At 38.0% G+C, this 25,857-nt stretch overlaps 1 protein-coding gene across 3 annotated transcripts in view; it reads right to left on the reverse strand.

Moving 5' to 3' along the window:
- Positions 1-25,857, reverse strand: part of LOC126473235 (glutathione hydrolase-like YwrD proenzyme) — a 117,505-nt gene that overhangs the window by 75,019 nt on the left and 16,629 nt on the right. For all 3 annotated transcript variants that reach the window (XM_050100150.1, XM_050100151.1, XM_050100149.1), the window contains exons 4-5: positions 16,607-16,760; positions 8,288-8,488 (exon numbers count right to left, since the gene is read on the reverse strand). In XM_050100150.1, coding sequence (XP_049956107.1) covers positions 8,288-8,488; positions 16,607-16,760 — 355 coding nt within the window. The remainder of the gene's footprint in view (positions 1-8,287; positions 8,489-16,606; positions 16,761-25,857) is intronic.

Here is a 25,857-nt window from a genome sequence, read left to right on the forward strand (position 1 = left end):
ATCTGGGTTCATCATGTTAATGTTTAGATCTCCACAAATGATGATTTTGCCTTTGGGGCTGGAGACCATTTGTAATGCTTGGGTTAACTTTGTAGTGAATGTGTCCATGTCACCACTGGGAGCATGATAAATACATAGTACAGTTAGTCTTTGGAATACATCTAGGATTTTTATCTCTAAAGCTGATATTTCTGTGTGTTTATCCTCACTTAACACCATAACATTGTTTCTAATCTTACACATAATCCCCTCCTTCATGTATATGCATGATCCACCACATTTCATAGTGCTTCCACAGTAATGACAGCCTAGATTGTAAGAATTTAGTGCTACATTTGTTAATTCTGAACCGTTACACAAATGTTCTCTTATACAAACAAGTGAGCTGTCAATAGACTGCAGTTCCACTTCTAATTTTTGCACTTTGTTTCTTATGCACTGCATATTTTGGTGGAAGACTGAAAAGCACTGAGCAATGTTTACCTTGTAAACTTTACGTTTCTCTTGCCTTGGTCTAAAAAATCTTTTTGGTGATGGAGTGTTACAGTTATCCTACCGATTGATGCACTGGTCACAGTTTCTTCCATTGGATCCTCAAATTTTCTTGCTGTTTTTGCTGAAGATGATTCTGGTGTTGCCTCTTCTTGTTCAAGTGATTATCCTGGCTGCGCCGATGCTGTGGGTGCAACTGACTTTCTTGTTATGGATCTGTTATGGTATTTTCATATTTCCTTGATCAAAGCTGGCAGTATAACAATTGTATTTCTTCCAGTGTGGTCGTCTTTCTGTATTACTTTTGTCAGCATTTTGCCGATGCATGACTTCCCAGTGCTGTTACAGTGTTGACCATGTTTCATGAACAGATCTCTTGAGCTGGGAAGCTCAAAGAATGTTATGTTTTCATAATACTTGCCTATTTTATGAAATTGTCTGTTTATTTTTGTAACCTCCAAATTTATGATTGAGTTGTCCTGCAGGTCATGCCTGTGGGACATGTTTGTCACTCTGAGGTTCAGTAGTGTTGTTTCTAGACATTGTGTGGCAAATTTACCCTTTTTCGGTACAAATCGTTGCTTCCACCCATGATTATGACCGTTGCATTCTTAGATAACTCATTTAGTGAATTGCGATTTTCATTATCTTGGTCAAAGTGTGCTTGGCTTAGTCATTCCTGTGGCCATAAATGATGAACTGTATTCATTCATTTTCTCAGCGATTCTCTTGGTGTGACTGTCACCAAGTAAAAAGACTTGTTTTTTGTAGTTCCCTGTTTTATTGGTTGCACAAATTTTGTTGACTGTACACTTTATTGGACATTTTGTCACTGCTTTTGGTTCATTTATTTATTTATTTATTTATTGTTCCATGGGACCACATTTAGGAGAAGTCTCCATGGTCATGGAACGAGTCAATACATGAAATTATAACACAATTGTAGAAACAGATAAAATGAAATATAAGAAACATATTCAGGTGACAAGTCGTTAGTTTAAATAAAGAAAATCAAGAATGTAACACTGGAATTTGCTTAATTTTTTATCTCTTCCAGGAGCTCCTCGACAGAATAGAAGGAGTGAGCCATGAGGAAACTCTTCAGTTTAGACTTAAAAGTGTTTGGGCTACTGCTAAGATTTTTGAGTTCTTGTGGTAGCTTATTGAAAATGGATGCAGCAGAATACTGCACTCCTTTCTGCACAAGAGTCAAGGAAGTGCATTCCACATGCAGATTTGATTTCTGCCTAGTATTAACTGAGTGAAAGCTGCTAACTCTTGGGAATAAGCTAATATTGCTAACAACAAACGACATTAAAGAAAATACATACTGTGAGGGCAATGTCAAAATTCCCAGACTATTGAATAGGGGTCGACAAGAGGTTTTCAAACTTACACCATACATAGCTCGAACAGCCCGTTTTTGAGCCAAAAATACCCTTTTTGAATCAGAAGAATTACCCCAAAAAATAATACCATATGACATAAGCGTATGAAAATATGCGAAGTATACTACTTTTCCTGTTGAAATGTCACTTATTTCAGATACTGTTCTAATGGTAAATAAAGCGGCATTTAGTTTCTGAACAAGATCCTGAACATGCGCTTTCCACAACAGCTTATTATCTATCCGTACGCCTAGGAACTTGAACTGTTCCGTCTCGCTTATAACATGCCCATTCTGTCTGATTAAAATGTCAATTCTTGTTGAATTGTGGGTTAGAAACTGTAAAAACTGAGTCTTACTGTGATTTAGCATCAAATTATTTTCCACAAGCCACGAACTTATATCATGAACTACATTATTTGATAATGTTTCAATATTACACACAAGATCCTTCACTACCAAGGTGGTGTCATCAGCAAACAGAAATATTTTTGAATCACCTGTAATACTAGTAGGCATATCATTTACATAAATAAGGAACAGGCTTTCTAGGCTTTCTAGGCTTTTCTCTGCTGCATTAAAAGCAGAGATCATCTTATCTGTGCAGTGGATGGGTGAATTCCTTCTAGTCTTGGTCCAGTAAATGCTGCAGTTAGTGATTCTTGCAGCTCAACTGAGGGAGGCAGATGATACCAGTAAAAATTCAGCATTCTCAAGAAATAGTGTAGCTCCTTGATGGTTTCTGGCTGTGGGATCTTCATGATAGCTTCCACCTTTTCTGGTAGTGGCAATGACCCTGCAGATGAAGTTAGATGGTCCAAAAAAGTTTAACAAAAATACACTTAGCAGTGATCACAACCATGCCATGTTGTTCTATGCATTTGAAAATCTTCACCAGGCATTTCTAATGCTGTTCTGCTGTGGCTGAAAGAAATGAGGATATCGTCCATGTATGCAAAGCAGAATGACAGTCCTTACAGCATGGAGGCAATGAATGTTTGCCATGTTTGCATTGTGCAAACCAAATGTCAAATAAAAACTTCTGAATAAGCTGAACAGAGTGATTATAACAGTCTTTGGTATGTCTTCATTCACTACAGGAATTTGTAAAAAAGTCTTTGTACAGCCCCATACACTTAACACAGTTGCACCACTGAGAGCATTATTGTAGTTCCTCAATAGAGAAACTGGATATCTGTCCAGATTTGACCTCACATTCAGCACACAGTAACCACCGAAAAGGTCACCATATGCCACCAGATGGATGGGTGAAGGCCAAGGACTGCTAGAAGGGTGAATAACATCTTCTGTAAGCATTGAGTTAAACTCTGCCTTTGAGACCACTAGATGATCGGGATCTAAATGTATAGAACAGTATGAAACTAACAGGTCATTGGTAGTTTTGATAAAATGCACATTATTTTGACAGACCTTCCTTGACAATTTACATGGTCAGGTTATGACAGTAACTATTTGAGTAACTTGTCTGTTTGAGCAACTTGTCATATCTGCTTTCTGGTGCCTGCCCTAGCTTGGTACTGTGAATAACTACACTGTGAAAGAAATGAGGATATCGTCCATGTATGCAAAGCAGAATGACAGTCCTTACAGCATGGAGGCAATGAATGTTTGCCATGTTTGCATTGTGCAAACCAAATGTCAAATAAAAACTTCTGAATAAGCTGAACAGAGTGATTATAACAGTCTTTGGTATGTCTTCATTCACTACAGGAATTTGTAAAAAAGTCTTTGTACAGCCCCATACACTTAACACAGTTGCACCACTGAGAGCATTATTGTAGTTCCTCAATAGAGAAACTGGATATCTGTCCAGATTTGACCTCACATTCAGCACACAGTAACCACCGAAAAGGTCACCATATGCCACCAGATGGATGGGTGAAGGCCAAGGACTGCTAGAAGGGTGAATAACATCTTCTGTAAGCATTGAGTTAAACTCTGCCTTTGAGACCACTAGATGATCGGGATCTAAATGTATAGAACAGTATGAAACTAACAGGTCATTGGTAGTTTTGATAAAATGCACATTATTTTGACAGACCTTCCTTGACAATTTACATGGTCAGGTTATGACAGTAACTATTTGAGTAACTTGTCTGTTTGAGCAACTTGTCATATCTGCTTTCTGGTGCCTGCCCTAGCTTGGTACTGTGAATAACTACACTGTGTAAGAATCTAGCAGTAGAAAATCTGGTGACACTGTCGATGAGCCTTGTATTTGCTACATCAGGTAACAGATGCTACTACACCAGGAAGGTGGCTCTGGTTATAGCCTCCACGATGTATACAACAGTAAAATTCCAAGTCTAGCTCAGTATGTTCCATACCATAAGCATCTACTGATGAGTTGTTAGTTGCACAAAGGCTTCCAATTATAGAGGAAAGTTCATGGATAAATGCAAAAATCTGAGTCAGTGTTCAAAATAATTTCCAGTCACTAATATAGAGCATCTGATAGACTGTCCTGCAATAGGCTGCACCTATATCTGACTGCCACTATCATTTGGGTAGGTGCAAACTCAGATACATTAGTGTATCTGATCCCCAAGTTTCCAGTGATACCAGCACATTTAGGTGACTGCTTCATGCCTCTTGGAACCAAAACGTTCATTCTGGAATGACTGTGTGATCTTTCTTTACAAAGGAAAACCCAGGAGAACTGTCCCAGTTTAATCTTCATACCACTGAAAAGGTGAATGAAGTAAGTATTAATGTCAGCGGTATTGAGAAACAGCTGAAACTGTTAAAACTGAATTAAGCTCCAGAGGCCACTGGAAAATTCTATACTGAATTTGTGGCTGAGTTAGCCCCTCTTCTAACTAAAATCTGACATAGGTCTCTCAAACGAAAAACCATGTCCAGTTCTTGGAAGAAAAGAAAGCATGTCACACCTGTCTACAAGAACAATAGTAGAAGTGATCCAAAAAACTACTGTCCAGTATCCTTGACAGTCATTTGGTATAGAATCTTAGAACATATTCTGAGCTCAAACTTAATGAGGTACTTGAACAGAATGACCTCCTCAATCACAACTAGCATGGATTCCAAAAACATTGACCATGTGAAACCCTACTCATACTTTTCTGACATGACATACTGAAAACTTTGGATCAAGGTAGTCAGATAAATTCAGTATTTCTTGATTTCTGAAATGCATTTGAATCAGTGGCACACCTACGTTTATTGTCAAAAGTATTATCATATGGGGTATCAAATGAAATTTTTGACTGTATTGAGGACTTTTTGGTGGGGAGGACACCCAATTTTATCTTGGCTGGAGAATCATTGTAAGATGTAGAAGTAACTTTGTGTGTGCCCCAGGGAAATGTGTTGGGATCCTTGCTCTTCTTGTTGTATATTAATGACCTCACAGACAATATGGGTAATAACTCAGAACTTACTGCAAATGATGCACTTATCTATAATGAAGAACTATCTGAAATAAGCTGCATGAATATTCAATCAGATCTTAATAAGACTTCAAAGTGTTGCAAAAATTGTCAAATTACTTTAAATGTTCAGAAATGTAAATGTTTGCACTTCACAAAATAAAAAAAAGGCTGTATATGTGACTGTAATATCAAAGAGTTGCAAGCAATATTTATGACTATAATATCTTACGAGTCACTTATGGAATCAACCAAATCATACAAATGACTGGGTGTAACACTTTGTAGGGATATGAAATGGAATGATCATATAGGTTCAGTCATGGGTACAGATGTAGATGTAGATGTAGGTCTTCTGCAGTATTGACCTCTATACTTACTGTAACTGTGTCAAGCCAGCAGTTCACTCATTTAACTAACGAGAGCATCCACTTTGTCTGACAGGTAATTGTGACGTGCCAGCATCACTGCTGATGACAAACCACTATTGTATGGCACTGCTACAGTTCTGATTGATGGCAGGATTATTTCATCCCAAATCCTGTCAGCCAGATTTTTAATGGTGTCCAAGAGAATAGAATGCTATCACAACTTTAACTTGAGCCAGAAGATGGCTACTCTGGAGCATGTGAAGTATGTGGCACACACAGTTCTGACCTCAGGCACTGTGACAGCTTCCCGTCCTAATGTCTTTTTGTGTTAACACTGAGAAATGTGACCCTCTTCTGCCAAGGAGACTTGACAGATCAACTCTGTCTTCAGTTCAACATACAACTCTTGTACAAGAGGTATTGTGTTTAAGTTTTGAACTTCAGCTACACAGCTGACTTATAAAGCAAACTTCATAGAATCTGTGGTTGTCCCAGTGTAATGAAAACTAGCTTCCATCTGTGCAAACCACAGCAACAGATTGTGAGGCTACAATGGTGGTAATTGCATGGAAATTTGTGACACTGTTGGGTTTTCAGCACCTGCAGGATCTTGCATTTTCGTAGACTGGAAATTCTCAGTAATGAGAGTGTCTGTCTGCTGATTACATCAGGGTCACTAGTGTCAAAACAGCAATGGAAATAACCATTCATCCTTCTTATCCATATGTTCAGGTAAATCAGCCATGATAGCATATAAATTATTTGAAAAGCATGAATGCTGGATACTCAGCAAATAATATACAACTCATAGCTTTCCTTGGCACTACTTTTATTTTTGAAACTGGTAAATTACAACAGTGTTATATTATTCTTCTTAGATGAAACTTCACCAGAAATGTGCGAAAAGTTTCAATGTTTCTTCAGATGATCTATGTGTGGCATAGAATGATGATCAGACTTACATGATTTAAGCAAAAGTTGGTTCCTTGCCCATACATCTGTGACTGATGTGACTTGTTCATTTGAAGTGCATTTAAGCAAGAGTTGTTTGTGCCTTCCTTGCTCATATATCCGTGACATGTGAATAATTCATTAGAAGTGTTATTTGTTTACTTTTACCAGATCATGACAACCTACATTAGATTTGGAAGCCCCTCATTATATAAAACATTTGAGGGGTCAAAGTATAAGATGACACATACAGAGATAGATAAATAGATAGAGAGAGAGAGAGAGAGAGAGAGAGAGAGAGAGAGAGAGTGGGGGGAGGGAGGGAGGGGGTGGGGGAGAGGGAGGGGGAGGGAGAGAGGGAGGGGGAGGGAGAGAGATAGGTAGGGAGGGAGGCTGCGAAGGTGGTAGGGAGAATGAGAGAAGAGCAGAGAGAGGTGGTAGGGGGAAAAGGCAAGTGTACAATGAGACAGACTGTGCCTAATCAAACTCCATAGAAATTATTCCTTACATCAAGGTCTGTATTTGAAACATCCATTCAAAAAATAGAGGAAGAAAATATATAAACAAAATATTAGAGAAGGAAAGTTGCTACTCACCATATAGCAGAAATGCTGAGGCACAGATAGGTACAACAAAAAGATTCTCACAATTATAGCTTTCGGCCCTTAAGGTCTTTGTCAAGTTAGTCATGCGTGCAAGTTGCATTGGTGTGTTTGTGTGTGTGTGTGTGTGTGTGTGTGTGTGTGTGTGAGAGAGAGAGAGAGAGAGAGAGAGAGAGAGAGAGAGAGAGAGAGAGAGAGAGTGAGTATCAATTGTTGACAAAGACCTTTATGGCTAAAAGCTATAATTGTGAGAATCTTTTTGTTGTGCCTATCTGTGAATCAGCATCTCCACTATATGGTGAGTAGCAATTTTCATTCTGTAATATTGTTACATTCCTTCCCGGATTTTCCATTGTTTGATAAACAAAATATTCATGGATGAGCTGCAATGGTCAAACTATTGGGGAGGCAACTGACTCAAGAGCAACAGAGGAAACCAATGGGAAACTCTCATAAGGTCTAACAAGGCAACCTTCACACAATTTGAATTTAAATAATGACGTGCTGGGTTTACATGATGACACCATTAGTCTAAGCATATAATGTGGGCTGCTTTATGCCAAAAGTCATTCATAGGATTCATCATGACCAGGGCAGCTATGCTCATAGGTTGGGTTCTTCCTAAGGATTATGTGGAAATTCAGTTAACTAGAGCCATCCTCTGAGGCATACTTTTCTGCCTTTAGGCAATATCTTCTATCAAGACCTCAGTGAAGTGGAATCTCTGTGGTATGTTTTGGAGAACGTGTCTCATTTCTGTTACCTACTTCATGAATGTGAGTAATTTTTGTTTGAAGAGTAAAAAGAAAAAAAAAAAAAAAGGTTTCCAAATCCACCAACTAAAACTAGTATTCATCAATTCCTGCTCATACTGACTCTAGATCACACTTATGGCAATTATTCCTTTTTGGTGGTGTTGCTACATTTCTTTCCATCTAATTTATAAAAAGCATGACAATTGTGAAAAAATTTTTTTCTCTTTTAATATTACACTGGGAGAATTAAGATTAGTGCCATTCTTCAGACCCATAAAAATTTTATAATGAAAGCAATTTATTTTCATACATTGCTTACCTTCAGTGACTCTGCCATAGTAGGTATTTTCATGAGTTCTGCTACTCTTGGGGCTTGACCATTCAGTAGAAGCTCACTTCCATATTGCTGTGATTGTAGAAGTGATTCACTTTGCTTCCATAAGTCAGCAACAACAGGTGTTACAGGGAAACCATTTTCAGCTAGATTAATTGCTGGGGTCAGCAAGTCAGACAGTGTAAGCTGCAAATTCACATAACTATGATCAGAGTCTCAAGGTCATTTAGTGGTTAAGTCTGAAAATGAAACATTTAAAATTTTGGTGCAAAATTCTAATAAAAATGGATATATAATGCAAATGGGAAGAACAATCACTGCTCGGTTACTCAGAAGAAAACAAAGATTGAAGCACTTTATGTCCACCAAGATAAATGCATACACAGCAACAGCAATATCACATTTTGTTTTAATTAAGACTATGCTGAAGATCTAGGTTTGATACCATCTCATATTTGGTAGATGGAAAGCACTCAAATGATGGAGAACAGGAATGTTTTAGTGCAGAGTCTAATGCCTAAAACATTTGATAAACAGTCAATGATGAGTACCCACCATGACAATTAGTGACAGTAATTGATAACTATAATTTATTTTTAGATGAATAAAGATGATATATTTAAAATGTTCATTTTATAATTGTGGAGGCTGAATGCTCCATGTTCCAAACCTACTACTTATGTTTGCTGTAAATGTAATTATTCAGTTGACTGGTAAAATCTGTGATGATACACAGAAGTTCTTAGTTTTACGAGGGCAGTTCAATAAGTAATGCAACACATTTTTTTTCTCGGCCAATTTTGGTTGAAAAAACCGGAAATTTCTTGTGGAATATTTTCAAACATTCCCGCTTCATCTCGTATAGTTTCATTGACTTCCGACAGGTGACAGCGCTGTACAGAGCTGTTAAAATGGCGTCTGTAACGGATGTGTGTTGCAAACAACGGGCAGTGATCGAGTTTCTTTTGGCGGAAAACCAGGGCATCTCAGATATTCATAGGCGCTTGCAGAATGTCTACGGTGATCTGGCAGTGGACAAAAGCACGGTGAGTCATTGGGCAAAGCGTGTGTCATCATCGCCGCAAGGTCAAGCAAGACTGTCTGATCTCCCGCGTGCGGGCCGGCCGTGCACAGCTGTGACTCCTGCAATGGTGGAGCGTGCGAACACACTCGTTCGAGATGATCGACGGATCACCATCAAACAACTCAGTGCTCAACTTGACATCTCTGTTGGTAGTGCTGTCACAATTGTTCACCAGTTGGGATATTCAAAGGTTTGTTCCCGCTGGGTCCCTCGTTGTCTAACCGAACACCATAAAGAGCAATGGAGAACCATCTGTGCGGAATTGTTTGCTCGTCATGTGGCTGAAGGTGACAATTTCTTGTCAAAGATTGTTACAGGCAATGAAACATGGGTTCATCACTTCGAACCTGAAACAAAATGGCAATCAATGGAGTGGCGCCACACCTACTCCCCTATCAAGAAAAAGTTTAAAGCCATACCCTCGGCCGGCAAAGTCATGGTTACAGTCTTCTGGGATGCTGAAGGGGTTATTCTGTTCGATGTCCTTCCCCATGGTCAAACGATCAACTCTGAAGTGTATTGTGCTACTCTTCAGAAATTGAAGAAGCAACTTCAGCGTGTTCGTAGGCACAAAAATCTGAACGAACTTCTCCTTCTTCATGACAACGCAAGACCTCACACAAGTTTTCGCACCCAAGAGGAGCTCACAAAACTTCAGTGGACTGTTCTTCCTCATGCACCCTACAGCCCCAATCTCGCACCGTCGGATTTCCATATGTTTGGCCCAATGAAGGACGCAATCCGTGGGAGGCACTACGCGGATGATGAAGAAGTTATTGATGCAGTACGACGTTGGCTCCGACATAGACCAGTGGAATGGTACCGTGCAGGCATACAGGCCCTCATTTCAAGGTGGCGTAAGGCCATAGCATTGAATGGAGATTACGTTGAAAAATAGTGTTCTGTAGCTAAAAGATTGGGGAATAACCTGGTGTATTTCAATGCTGAATAAAACAACCCCTGTTTCAGAAAAAAAATGTGTTGCATTACTTATTGAACTGCCCTTGTAGATTGGCATTACCTGTAATATTTTTGAAAGATGATAGGAAGGAGTCCACCATTTGTCAACCAATTCCTCAAATCCATAAATGATAAAATTTGACTGTGTAGATCACAAAATTCTTCTTATAAAGCCTGACAACTATGGCTCATATGGTAAAGTAAGGTTGTGGCTCAAATCGTATCTAGATGTCAGAAGGCAGTACTGAATAATTCTGCAATGGCACATGCCTATTCTGACTGAGGCATGATGAAATGTGGAGTACCACAGAGCTCAGTGCTTGGTCCCTTACTTTCCCTAATCTTTATCAATGATCCGCAATGACACACGTCACCATATTTGCAGACAACACCTGGTCTTCCACAGGTATATGATCCTTCCTGTGAAAGACCTGCCAAATCCACCCACCCAGCACTTCCTATTCCAGTCCTGTCACAGGTTTATTCTACCCCATCAGCAGGCAGGCCACTTGTGAAAGCAGCTATGACATTTACCAGCTCTGCTGCAATCACTGCACAGCTGTTTTATTGGTATGACTACCAACCAGCTGTCTACCAGGATGAATGGCCACCGCCAAACTGTGGCCAAGAGCTAGATAGACCACCCTGTGCACAACCTGCAGCTGAACATAACATGCTTGATTTCAATGGCTGCTTCACTACCTGAGGCATCTGGATCCTTCTCTCCACCACCAACTTTTTTGAACTGTGCACATGGGATTTATCTTTAAAAACATTCTCTGCTCCAATAATTATCGTGGCCTCAACCTATGGTAGCATGCTGTCTTCACACCCTGCACCCAACAGTTTCCATCCCCTCTGTCCTGTCATCTCCTCCCCATTCTTGTCCACCCTCTTTGTTTGCTGCCCTCTGCTAACTCATCCATCCATCTTTCCCCGCTCCTCTCCTTCTTCGCTCCTTTTTTCCCCACCTCCCTGCCCCACAACATCCTGACACTGCATTTGTTGGCATTCTAGTCCATGCACACTCCACCAGATGGTGTTCGTCTCTATCTCTCCCCACCCATACACTACAATCCCTACCTCTTCCTTGCCCCCTCCAGACTGCTTGTATCCCATGTGATAGTTGCATTCCAGCCCAAGATGCTGGAGTTGGTGGTCATATGTGCATGAGGTGTGTTTGGTTGCATGTATGAATGGTGTGTGTTTCTCTTTTGCTGATGAAGGCTGTGGCCACAAGCTTTATGTAAGTTTCTTAATTGTGCCTGTATGCAACTTGACATGTCTTCTTTATGGTACGCAGCAATCTATCTTTTCCTACTGTGACTGTGTACGCTTTTATAGTCAAAAAATTCACATTTGTTCCATCTAATGTGGAAACTAGAGCTGTTAGCAGAGTCCTCCATTCTCTCACTGGAGAGAATCTATGCTCTGGTATCTACAAAATTTAGAAAATTTCCAGAGGAAACTATTTTACAACTGTAAAATAGTTAGCTCTCCATTATATGAGGTGAGTGTTAGGAATGAGAATTCTATATTAGGTATCCCTCACAGTATATGATGTGCTGTGGTACAGCTCTACTTGAATTTCATTTTCCTCTATGTTATTCCTTTCATTTTCATATGCTGTTAATATCTGTGCTGAGTGGATTACTCTAGAAGTGTCAGTGTCCATTCATTTTATTTTAGTGCAGATAAATGCGATAATGCAAGGGTTCCTTAAGAACCTTTCAACTATCTTCAACCAAAAGGCAGTTTATCATGTGCAAAGCATCACTCAACTGAAATGAAATGTTAAAAATGACATATCCAGTGAGGTGATATTCATCTTTATTTATGAATTACATTTTACATTGTAGGTTTAATTTCCGTTGAACATGTTTTGAGGCCACCCATTGAATCTACCTCCGTTTTGTTGCAATTATTTCTGGGATGCTTCTTGCAAACAACTCTTTAAATAATTACAAATAAAAAGAATAGACCCATATCAGTTTATTCTGTGTTACTATTGTTATTGACCATTCATGCCTATTTAATGAAACTAAGGAAAATATTACAAAAATTAAAAAAATGATCTAATTTTGCTTCAGAAATATGTTAAGCACACAGGGATAAAACTCTTTAATAATCAGTCAACAACCTGACAGAAAACAAGAATAATTTCTCTTTGGTAATTCCTTCACAAGCTTCTGTGTATAAATAAACTACAAATAGCCATCATGTAATTTGCGTGAGTCTTCTTTATAAAAATGGCAGGGAGCACACACAGACTCACATCACATCATGAATGCAAGAGCACATTAATTTTAACATAATTGCAGATTGAGTTTTCGACCTCAAGTTGTTGACTGTCTTTGTCAAAACAATCAGTGACATTTTTTTCACTTGCAATATATTTCTCTCTCATGTTGCTGGCTGTCACCTCCTCTTGCACAAAGAAAATCTTTAGATCCATATGCTTGGTTCTTTCCAAGGCTCCACAATTTTCATCAAATTCTTTCCATTTTGATTATTGATGAAAATCATCATAGGCTGGACAGGAAACAATCATGACAAATCTCACTGAGAAAACTGTTCATCCACTTGCTTCTCTTACAGATTTATTCAATGCACAAAACTCTGCTTCAGTGGTACTTGGTGCAACAGTTAATTATTTTCTGCTGCCTCAGCCTATAGCTGCACTCCCAAAAACTATCACGTATCTACTTGAGGATTTATGATGATTTGAATCATCTCTCCAGTCTGCATTGATATACATTGTGATTTTCTTACCAGTCTTCTGGTAAGCAAGCACATCATTTGTTGTAACTCATAAATAACACAGTGTGTGTTTGATGGCTTGCCAGTGCTCCTCACTGCAAATGCTGCTGAATTTGCTTAAATATGCTAAGTCTTGCCTTATACCCATCGTCCAATATAGAAGACTTCCAATTATGGTTCAGTATTTTGATGTATCTTGTTCACTGAGGTTGTCTCCATCTGTCACATTTGTAGCTCTACATTAATAAAGAGATGTGTTTTCACAGGTTTGCAGTTTTACACTTGGAATTCTTATGGTCTAAAATCAGTGTTCCATCTTCTCCTGTAATCTGAACTGACTGTGCATGTCATGCTACTTCAGGGTCACTTTCTTCAAATTCGTGATTAAGGTATTTTTCATTTTCTTTATTTCACTTATATTGCACACGTATGCAGTTACTATGAGTTCACACTGTAGCCCATAGTAAACACACAGATATATTACTGATTACAATATCTCTTTGCACAGGAACATGTTGAGTGTTTCATTCCACCTTCCACCAAACTGATGCAAGCCGTAGATGCACTTTTCAAGTCTGCGGATCCAAGCACCATTGTTCAACTCCTCCTAATCTGGTATTCCATTAAATTTTCTTTGTCAGTGGCACCTGTGAAAACCCATTTTGTTCATATCATTTTTGCATTGTTAGTACATGGTACAAATGTCCAGCTTCAGTTTTGCCTTAGATTTCTCATTTCTTCTGACACTGCTTCTCTTTTATTTTTATCATCAGTTCACAAAGCTTCTTAAATGCTTTCTATATCTTCTTCTCTTGTTGTATTCTCTTATTCAACTGCAGACTCCTTCTTCTTTTCATTTGCCTGGATAATCATTCTCAGTGCTCTCATTCTTCATTCCAGTCTCCTTTTCTACATTTATATGTTCAGAACCCACACGTTTACAGATCTTCAGTTTGTTTGATGCCAGATATTTCTCCTGATTCCACAATATCTAGATTCTATAATGCTTCTTCATCATATGTGGTGGTCGTGATCTTCAGATCAATAACTTTTTAACACCTTCATTCAAATTTGCAGGAAAGACATTTTCATCAAATACATGATCTCTGGCAATCATAATATTTCCTATTTCTGGATTCCACACTCCGTACACTTTCATGATTTCTGAATATCCAATCATTACATGTAACTGGCCTTTTGGTTCAAATTGGTTTTTAATTTTTGACCATGCATAGTATTCTTTGTTAGTCTGGCAGAATGTAAGCAGGCATTGTTGCAGAGTAGCATCACTTCATGTAGTCTTCCTGGTTATTGTTGTTGGAGTGCATCTGCAAGACATCACAGTTGTTGATAATAAATGTCAGCAGTAATGGTTACACCTTGAGGAAGCAATTCATAGTACACCACACTGTCACTGTTCCACCAAATGTATAACATTATCTTTTACAGAGAGTTGCTGCTTCATTTGGGTGCAACCACTTCTTTCTATTCCTTATGCTAGGGTACTAACACTATTTCTCATCACTAGCATACAGACACCATTTCTCATAACCAGAACTGATACAGGATAGGAGTAATGGTGTTGTTCATGAGCCAATTGATGATGAGCAAGCAGAGATGCATGTATGACCACCCACTGATTTTTATGATTTCGGCTTAGAGAACACAGTACCCATACATCTGATTTTTTAAATTTCTTCATTGTATGCAACTGTCACATGATGATGGAATAATCACAGTTCATCACATTTATCAGTTCTTGAGTACACAGACAGGGGTAATTGTGGATTAATGTGTTCAAATGATCTTTATCAAACTCTGAAAGTCTTCCTGAATGTGTAGAGTCACCAATGTCAAAACGATCCTCCCTAAAATGAGAAAACCATTTTGTTGCTGTGCTCTGTCCAGTGGTATTATCCCCATGCAATGAAAATGTTTCTAGCTGCCTCTTCTGGTGTCACACCTCTACTGAACTCAAACAGAAGAATACGTCACAAATATTCCAATTTCTCCACTTGGGACTCCATTTTCTAGTACCTGCAGCTCCACTCAGTATCTCCAAATGACAATATGTAAACTCAAATAGTAACAGTTAAATACAAATAAAAAATGACAATCAATAAATAAACCCACAACAACCAGAACACCAACATGCAAAACAAACATGCTATGACCTTATGCACCAACGTAATATAATAATAATTGAGAAAAGTATAACTACTCTACATATAACAAATTCTCCTAGTAAAAAGGAACTATGAGTATGATTTGTGGAAATTGTTACTAACTAGATAATTAAGTTTCATTTGCTATGCAATGTTTATGACAAATGGATAGCATTTGTATGTTTCTTCAGTTATTCCTGTTTCCTCTAGTTTAGCATCACATTCTGGATTTAATCAGGCCCATTTTTAAGGTCTGTATTGTACACTCTTGAATGTTTCTCTGTTATCATAATATGAACCAATAAATAAAAATTATCATGCCGATGATAGTCAGTCGAATTTTACTAGTAACTTGTAAATTCTAAATTTTTAACGCTTTTATATTTCTAGAGCCCAGTAAAAGCAGAAGAAAAAAATAATCTCTGTTTTACATAGATTCAAAGGTAATATAAATATAACAACAAATTGAAGCAACTCTGAATGCATCCCTACTGCTATTAAAACCAGCATAATGTGAAGTATAGTGTTGTGCATCCTTTGGTAAAAGTTACAGTTCTACTATTTACACTTTTTTCTTTTGCTGTGACAGCCTTGTCAGATTATTATCCACATTAGTATGCACAAAGTTTCATGGTGTTGGAGAGATGCCATTGCTTCTAGGAACAAGTATACAATATGTGGTGTCACCGCCAGACACCACACTTGCTAGGTGGTAGCCTTTAAATCGGCCGCGGTCCGTTAGTATACGTCGGACCCGCGTGTCACCACTATCAGTGATTGCAGACCGAGCACCGCCACATGGCAGGTCTAGTCTAGAGAGACTCCCTAGCACTCACCCCATTTGTACAGCCGACTTTGCTAGTGGTGGTTCACTGTCTACATATGCTCTCATTTGCCAAGATGACAGTTTAGCATAGCCTTCAGCTACGTCATTTGCTACGACCTAGCAAGGCGTCATATTCTTCAAGAATGTAATCTGAACTGATAATATTGCGAATCATGTACTGTCAAGAGCGATGTTCACAATTAATGGATTAAAGTTAAGTACCAAACTAGTTACGTCCGCTTTCTGAATTTTAATTCCTTGTCATGTTCCAGACCTCACGTCAGTATAGTTCTTCCCTCCTCATACCAGCCTGTGTGAGCTAAAATGCATGCATTTCGGCCTCCTCTAGTAACAAGGTGTTGGCTCTTCAGCCAACACAACACAATACATGATGCCTCCAATGACTCATTAATTGAGAAATAATGGATTGTTAACACAGTAGTTACATCATTTATGTTCAAAAATTACTTAAATACACACATTTCTTAATAAAATTGTTGTCAACAAACCTGGCCAGATCCAAAGAGACTAACAGCATCACTCCATGCAGCTGCAGTCCCTGGAACTGTTATATTGTGGACATGGCGATCAGGAAGAGGATTCTGGGCATTATACCCCTCTGCTGCTAGTATATCCAAAGTAAGACCAGCTGCACATCGGCCACTGTGAAGAACAAAATTATTTCTTGATTCAGTTTTTATCAAATCAAAGCTCAACAATTGCCTTCTGATACATTATCTCTCTTAAAGGCAGCATCGTAGGCATATAGAACCTTCCAAAATGAAATTTTCACTCTAGCTGAGCGTGCGCTGATATGAAACTTCCTGGCAGGTTAAAACTGTATACAGGAGAGCTTCTGCAAAGTTTGGAAGGTAGGAGACAAGTTACTGGTGGAAGTAAAGCTGTGAGAACAGGGTGTGAGTCGTGCTTGCGTAGATCAGTTGGTAGAGCACTTGCCTGTGAAAGGCAAACATCCCGAGTTCAAGCTTTGGTCTGGCACACAGTTTTAATCTGCCAGGAAGTTTCATATAGAACCTTGTCACATAATAATGTGTTCCACAACTCCCATTGAAAATTCTCTGCCAGTCATTACTTAATAATATAAATCAAACTGTTTGAAATGGGATGATTTTGTGCAGGCTGGAATGCTAATGAATTAATGAATGAGTGAATAAGAAATAACAGGAAGAATTTCAAGTCTGGTATTAGTTACTGACTGTAAAATCCTTACACATACACTTCATTCCTAAGCACGAATGGCTAGAGAACAAATGTAAGGATATAGAAGCATGTATCACTAGGGGAAAGATAGACACTGCCTACAGGAAAATAAAGAGACTTCTGGTGAAACGAGAAGCAGCTATATAAGTATCAAGAACTCAGGTGGAAAACCAGTCCTAAGCAAAGAATGGAAAGCTGAAATGTGGAAGGAGTATGTAGAGAGTCTGTATAAGGAAACAAACTTGCAGGCAATATTATAGAAATGGAGGAGGGCGTAAACAAAGAGGAGATAGGAGACAGGATACTGCAAGAAGAACTGGACAGACTACTAAAAGACCTAAGTTGAAACAAGCCCCTGGGAGTAGATGACACTCTATCAGACCTGCTGATAGTCTTGGGAGAGCTAGCCATGACAAAACTCTTCCATCTAATGTGCAAGATATCTGAGACAGCCAAATTCCCTCAGACTTCAAGAAGACCAACAGGTGTGAATATTATCAACCTATCAGCTTCATAAGTCATGGTTGAAAAATATTAACACAAATTCCTTATAGAAGAATGGACTAACTGGAAGAAGCTGACCTAGGGGAAAATCAGTTTGGATTCCAAAGGCAATACTGACACTATGACTTATTTTAGAAGGTAGGTTAAGAAAAGTCAAACCTACGTTTATAACATCTGTAGACTTAGAGAAAGCTTTGGACTATGTTAACTGAAATATGCTCTCTGCAATTCCAAAGATAGGAGGGGTAAAATACAGGGAGTAAAAGGCTGTTTGCAGCTTGTACAAAAACCAGATGGAAGTTATGAGTCAAAGGGCACAAAAAGGAAGCAGTGATGGAGAAGGGGGTTTGACAGGGTTTCTAGCCTATCCTTGGTGTTATTTAATTTGTACACTTAGCAACCAGTAAAGAATACAAAAGAAAAATTTGGAGAAGGAAATCAAGTCCAGGAAGAAGAAATAAAACTTTAATATTTGCCGATGATGTTTTCTGTCAGACTCTGCATAGGACTTGGAACAGCAGTTGAATGGAATGACATGTCTTGAAATGAGAATATAAAATGAGCAACAACAAAAGCAAAAAAAAGATTGATTGAATTTAGTCAAATTAAATCAGTTGATACTGAGGGAATTAGGTTAGAAAATGAGACACTTAAAATAGTAGATGAGTTTTGCTATTTGGGCAGTAAAATCACTGATGGTGGCTGAAGTAGAAAACATATAAAATGTAGTCTGGCAATGGTAAGAAAAGTGTTTCTAAATAAAAATATTTGTTAACATCGAATGTAGATTTAAGTGTTAGAAAGCCTCTTCTGAAAGTATTTGTATCGACTGTAGGCATGTATGGAAGTGAAACATGGGTGAAATGGTAGGTCACACAACCAATGAGGAGGTGCTGAATATAACAGAGGAGAAAAGAAATTTGTGGCACAACCTGGCTAGACAAAAAGATCAGTTGACAGGACACATTCTGATACATCAAGCGACCACCAGTTGGAGGGAAGTGGAGTAGGGCGGTGGGGAGCAAAAATTGTTAAGGGAGACCAAGAGATTAATATAGTAAGCAAATTCAGAAGGACGTACATTGCAGTAGCTATTCAGAGATGAAGTAGCTTGGACAGAATAGAGTAGCATGGAGAACTGCATCAAACCAGTCTTCCGACTGAAGATCACAACAACAATAAAACTTCTTTCCAGTAATTTTGTCACAAAGATACTATAGTAAGTGCACTTCATGTATTACTTATCATCCAATAAAATACATCAAATATGTCAAAAGATGCCAAAAGGGTTTTAATACATGATGATCTAAATATTGATTTTCTAGAAGAATCTACCCAGAAATCGCTGTGGGTTAATTTAATGTTGTCATTCAACTTGAATGTCAAATGCATGTTCCCAACATAAATGACTGCCTTGATTAACAACTAATCTTGACAGCACTTGAGTGAGTAATAATAGGTGTTGGATTCTGAGACCACAGCCCAGTTATTATTTCTGTGAGATCATCACAGCAGTGTACTTCTAACAGAAAAGGCAGTTGTAAGGAGTAGGAGACACAGTGACAATAACCTAAATAATTTCATATATGACCTAAAAAAGAGAAACTGAAAAGTGCTCCTCTAATTGGCTTACATAACAGATTTACCTAGAACACTGGATGACTCTTCAAAGACTATAATGTTTGCTGCTGACACAAGTAGAGCCTATATTGTTAGAGGACAAAATATATCTATAACAGAACAAACATTGGAATAACGTGCCAGGCTTACAGCTGATTCAAAGCTAACAATGTAACATTTGATGTTACAAAAGTTTATATTGTGCATTTTTGTGGAAATAAAAATGACATGCACATACCAGAAGTAGAGGTCAATGGGGATACACTGGGTGAGATATGTGAATTCCTAGGTATCCAGTTGGATAATGAACTGAGGTGGCACCAGTACATAGATAAGTTAATTAAAAACTCAGCTCTGCCTACTCTGCACTTACTTGTTAGAAATCTTTCTCACAGTCTTCACCTGTAGACATGATTGCGAACATACTTTCCCTCATCATTGTGCTACATCATAATCATCTGGGACAAAGCAGCTAGGGCATAAAAAAGTATTTATTCTACAGAAATGTGCAATGTAAACAGAGTAAATTTGATGACCAAGCATCTTGCAGACTTTTGTGGACCTAGGGAATCTTATACTTATGTGCCGTTCTTGTGCTCCATAATCACAAGTGTGATTAATAACCAGAGCGTACCTACAATAAACTGTGCAATTCATGACTACAACACTAGAAGTAAAAATATTTTCCATACAGACTTTGCATTTCTTTCTATGTTTCAAAATGAAATATCATACTTTGGTGAAAGACCTATAACTGATTTCCAGAAATTTAAATGGCCAGACATTAAAAAAGAAAGCAAAAAAATACCTCATCAGACATTCCTACAATTCAGCGAGGACTCTTGAATGTAAATTCCACATAACTCTGTTGCTTGCAGTAAATCAAAATTGACATTACTAGTATATAGACAGCTATAGTGCTCTGTGTAAAGGTAGTGTAAGATAAAAACAGCAACAGAGTAGTATATCTGAAGGAAGAGTGGTTCTTTCCAAAGGAGATGTTTTTCTCATAATAGTCATATAAAGCATAAGTAATTCTCATGGAAATTATTTGATGGTGCCACCTGGTGGCATAGGCACATTACAAAAAATTATTTTCTCATACAAAATGCATAAAGTGAACTCGTATTGGATGGAAGATGATTTTATTTTAAGCTTGTGTTATGTACACTGTACTTATTTATTGCTTTTATATGTCAAAATATCTAAATGTGATGAAGTATAAAAATAAACTGTGAAAGCTTTACTGACATACAGCACACTTTGCTGTAACAGGGAAAGGAAGGGAACCAGATAGAAATGCTCCTGTCAAATCGCAAAATGACAAATATGCTCCTCTTTAAAACACACTGACACAAAAGTGGGGATCCAGCTGCCTCAATAGTCATTCCGCCTTCCTCACCAAAATTCACATTAAAGGAGCCTGTCCACCACTCAACAGCTCCTCTGTGTGGTGAGTAGTAGTAACCCATCATATTTTATATTGTTATTATTCCAGCCCAGATTTTATATGAGTGAGTAGATTAGCAGTACTCATAATTTGTTGTTAGTATACTCTACAGCAGTAGCCAACACTGGCTGCTTTGGCCTGTTAATCAATAACTTAACTCATTTCCACATTTCTGAAGCCCCTTGGTTATGATGGGACTTACAGAACATGATGTATGAATGAATTGCTGAATGTTTTTAATTCCTCAACGAGAAGTGAAAAGTTTAATAACTTCATCCGATATTGCCCAGACAAAAAAAAAAAAGCAATGATTCAGAAAGAGAAAGATTCTTAGATATCAAATGGCACTAAAATCAAACAACAGAAAATCCAGGATAGAATGAAACAATATTAGGAAGGAAAGTTGCTACTCACCATATAGTGGAGATGCTGAGTCATGACAGGCACAGGCACAGCTTTCAGCCATTAAGGCCTTTGCCAGCAATACACACACACACACACACACACACACACACACACACACACACATACAACTTGCATGCATGACTCATTTGAAAAAGACTTTAATGGCTGAAAGCTATAATTGTGTGAATCTTTTTGTTGAGCCTATCGTCACGACTCGGCATCTCCGCTACATGGTGAGTAGCAACTTTCCTTCCTAATAAAGGCCACTAAAACATACTTATTAAAGATGATCAGCAGCTTGTAGTCCAGTGGGTAGCATTGCTGCCTCTTGATCATGGGGCCCCAGATTTGATTCCCAGTTGGGTCAGGGATTTTTCTTTGCTTAGGACTAGGTTTGTGGCTTGTCCTCATCATTCATCTCATCATTCCCAAAGTGGTGTCTAATAGAAAGATTTGCATCTGGTGGCCATAAAACCCTGAATGAGATCCCAGCCAATAAAGACATACTATCATTTCATTTCATTACAGACAAGACAGAATTAGCAAAACAATTAGTAGAAACTGTGAAGAATTTAAGTAATACTACAGAAAAAATGAATACCTCAACAAGCAAGGTAAACAAAGCTGCTAAAAGCAGTTTTGTGATGATTCCTTATTAAAAATTCTTCCAGCAGATACAAGGTGGTCTGTTGAAGCATCATAAATAACCCTACTGGAAGGAAGGTTACCTCACTGGAAGAAATTATATTGAATATAGAATGGGACAAGACAGAAAACATGTAAAAAAATGTCAATGAATTTAACAACTATTTTTTATGAACCGTAAAAGTCATCGTGCATGTCTGGAGAGGGAAATGTGACTGAAATCTAAAAAATATTGAAGATGAGCTGGAGAAATGTCTGATGAAAGTGTAGAAGATTTCTAGAATGATAACAACATAATATAGTGTCTGTCTAAAGAAGTAATACAGTATGTATTATAACCATAGATTTTTAAAATGATAACCATGTAAAATAATAGCTGTCTGAAGCAGTAACATACTTTCTGTACTTTTCCATATTTCTTTCCATGTTCTGTGTGTAAATGCACAAGAATATTTTTGCTCTTATTGTTTACCCTATCAAGTTTCATTAGCATCCAAGAAATGAAGGAAGATTATGGTTCAATGTGTCTTTGATAGCAAGGTCATTAGAGATGGAGCAATAGCTCAAGTTGAGGAAGGAATCAGCCATCAACCATTCTAGTATTTGCCTTTTTTTTATTTAGTGAAAGCTCAGGAAATCTAATACCTTAGTGTCCACAGATTACAGTGGCCATGTGTATGTGAGTTGTGTGGGTATGAATGTTTGTGAGCCCTTTTAAGTCCGAAGGAGGATTTTGTCCTGTAGCATAGTCACACCTCCTCTGTGTGAGGAGTTGTAACCTATCCTGTTTCATATTGTTGTTATTCCATCCCAGATTTTACATTGTTTGATTATGACATAATGGAGTTATGCTTACTTACATACATACCCAATTCTAACAAAAAGTTAATTGGACACACAACCTTGGCATCACATATATAACTATAAATGCTTAAATTCTGGTATATCAACTCACTGTTATTCTGTCAGCATAGATTAATATAACTCAGAAATTCTCTTTAAAAATGTATTTTATGATAGCTAAATTACAGTGTTCAGACATTCTTTCATAAATCACCGTCATTACTTCGTTATATTGACATATGCAAACCAACTGAAATATTCTCCTCTCAGAGCACAAAAAGGCAAATATGCTCCTCTTTAAAACATTCAATCAGAAAATTGAGGAACCAGCTGCCTCAATCCTCATTCCACCTTCCTCACCAAAACTTTTAGCTTGCGGACATATTCACACTCTTTTAACACAGAATATTCTAAATGCTTTTACTCAGTCTGTCTCTGAAGTGAGATCTTCACATTCAGCATCTTACTCTCACTACTGCTGTCTATATGTGTCTCTCTCCCACTGTCTCCTTTTTGTCAGATTGGCACTTTCTCTTGTTTTTTTCTTCCACTGTCACTGTCTTCATGCCTTTCTCTCACACATTCTTTACCATTGTCTCCTTCTCTGCCACTTTAACTGTTTCTCTGTCCCATTTCCATTGTCTTTGTCACTGTCTTTTTCTTTGCCACTGCCACTGTTCCTATCTTCCTCACTTACAGTCTGCAGTCCCTTTCTTCAAGCATCATTATCTCCCCTCCGCACACCTGTGCACATTGCAGATGGGGAAAGAGGGCAATTTCTTTTGTCTTAAATTTTGTAAATCTTGGGGTGTTCAGATACCCCATTCCTATGTATGTGTTACACTCATCTCTCTTTCTCTGCCACTGCTGCTATCTCCACCATCTCTCTTTCTCTTTTTTTTTTGCCACTGTCTCTCACTGACCATCACTATCTCTTCTCTTGTTGCATCCCACTGCTATTGTCTTCAACAATCTCTCCCTTTCACTGCCGCTTTTCCCACTCCAACAATTAGTGCCTCCTCTCTCTTTCTCTCCAACTGCCACTGTTTCCTTTCTCTTTCACCATCAATATTCCTCTGCTACTCTCTTTAGGACAAAAAAGTGTGAATATGTTGGGATGCCATACTTTTTGGTGAGGAAGGCAGAATGAGGATTGAGGCAGCTAGTTCCCCAATTTTTTGTCAGAGTCTTTTAAAGAGGAACATATTCGCCTTTTTGTGATCCAACAGCAGCATTTTTTAGTTGGTTCCCTACTTTTTCCTCTTGCAGCAAGGTGTGCTGCTTATGTAAAATGAATTCTGTGCATCAGTAAAGTTTTAACAGATTATTTTTGTACTTCATTGCATTCACATATTTTGATACATAAAAAAACTTATAAATACCAGTATACATAATACAAGGTTAAAATAAAATCATCTCCCATCCAACATGAGTTCACTTTACACTTTTTGTATGACAAAATAATCTTTTGTAATGTGCTTATGCCACCAGGTGGCACCATCGAATAATTTCCATGTCATAACAGCTTGCATAAGTATGAAATGCCCATTATACAGAGACAAAGCATGATAAAGTTTTATTGGTCAAACAATGGCAACTAAAAACATGATATGGTGACTTCATAACTCTTGACATGTGTTCACTACATCAGTTAAAACTACATTTATGCCTCTTATGGGATATTATGTGCATATTTTACATGCACAAGTACAGCAGCTTAAAATCTCTGGAACTTGGTAACAGATAATGATATTGAAAACAGTTTCAAGGTATTTGGAGAACATCATCTTAGGGATATATGGTAAAAATTGTGACGGTTTGTGAAGAACAGAAACTATAGACGTGGCCATCTACACAATTGGTAATTTTGATACCCAAAAATCATGATTTTTGGCTGTATCTTGATAACAGACAAGGATTTTCAAAAATGGGAAAATAGTGTTTCTAGATAAATGTGTAAGGAATGTAAAGATTAAATTTGAGTCATTTCCTATGGTTAGTTATTTAGAGAATTGCAGCCTGCAGTGCAAATATGGCTAAAAACAAGTTTTTGCCATTTTCTATATAAGTACAGCAACATCAAATCTCTGGATCTCAGTAACGGATGATGATACCAAATAAAGTTTCAAAGCTTCCTGGGAACATCATATTAAGAATATATGGTGAAAATTTCAACGTTTGCCATGAATAGAAATGATAGAAATGGCAGTCCCCAAAGTTGGTACTTTTTGTATGCAAAAGTCATAGTTTTTTGGTGTTTTCTCAGAACTGCACATGAAACAATGATACTTTTATAAGCTGCCTAAGTCCCACCCTAGACCACACCTAATATAAAAGAACCAGCCAATTTGTTCAATTTACCTGGACTGGAGGAAGTGTGCAATGTTTAAATTTGGATCCTGATTTGTAGGGTATTCCTGTTTTCCAATAGGTATAGAAATGATCACCAGGCCAAGGGCTATCCAAAAACACTTGACTCCTTATCTCTGGGATCAATAGAACCTGAAATATGATCTTCTGAAAAGTTGCACTTTTGCATGTGGCTCTTTGGATTATGGTGATACTGTGTAGAGTTGTGAAAGGATTGATTCATCGATCTCAATGCCCTTTGTGATGAAATGCATTTTGAAATATCAGGTCTAGTAATTGAGAGTCTTGAGCTAACGGTAGTAGTAGTGTAGAGGTCACCTAGTGGTGACTCCCATATCTTTCTGGAGAAACTTGAGGAACTCTTAATGTACATATGTATACCAAAATGGAAAAAATACAATTTTGTCATTGGAGGGGGTATCAGTTCAAGTTTTGATGTCCTGCAGGACAGAAAAACTGTGACAGAGCTCAAAAATGTGTTTAGACAATTTAACCTGTACTATGTTAACTGCAAACCTACCAGAGGCTCATCCTGTCTGGACAATATATTTACAAATATCAAGAGAACTTGTATGTCCACTGATGTAATCAGTTTCCCTTACTCAGACCATGATACAGTATACCTTAGTGTTAATAATGTAACTTCAGATTGCACCAAACCAGAATCTAAAATTGTGATTACTAGACCAGTGAGCAGAGAGA

The sequence above is a fragment of the Schistocerca serialis genome, chromosome 4 (assembly GCF_023864345.2).
Source record: "Schistocerca serialis cubense isolate TAMUIC-IGC-003099 chromosome 4, iqSchSeri2.2, whole genome shotgun sequence".
NCBI classification, from domain to species: Eukaryota; Metazoa; Arthropoda; class Insecta; order Orthoptera; family Acrididae; genus Schistocerca; species Schistocerca serialis.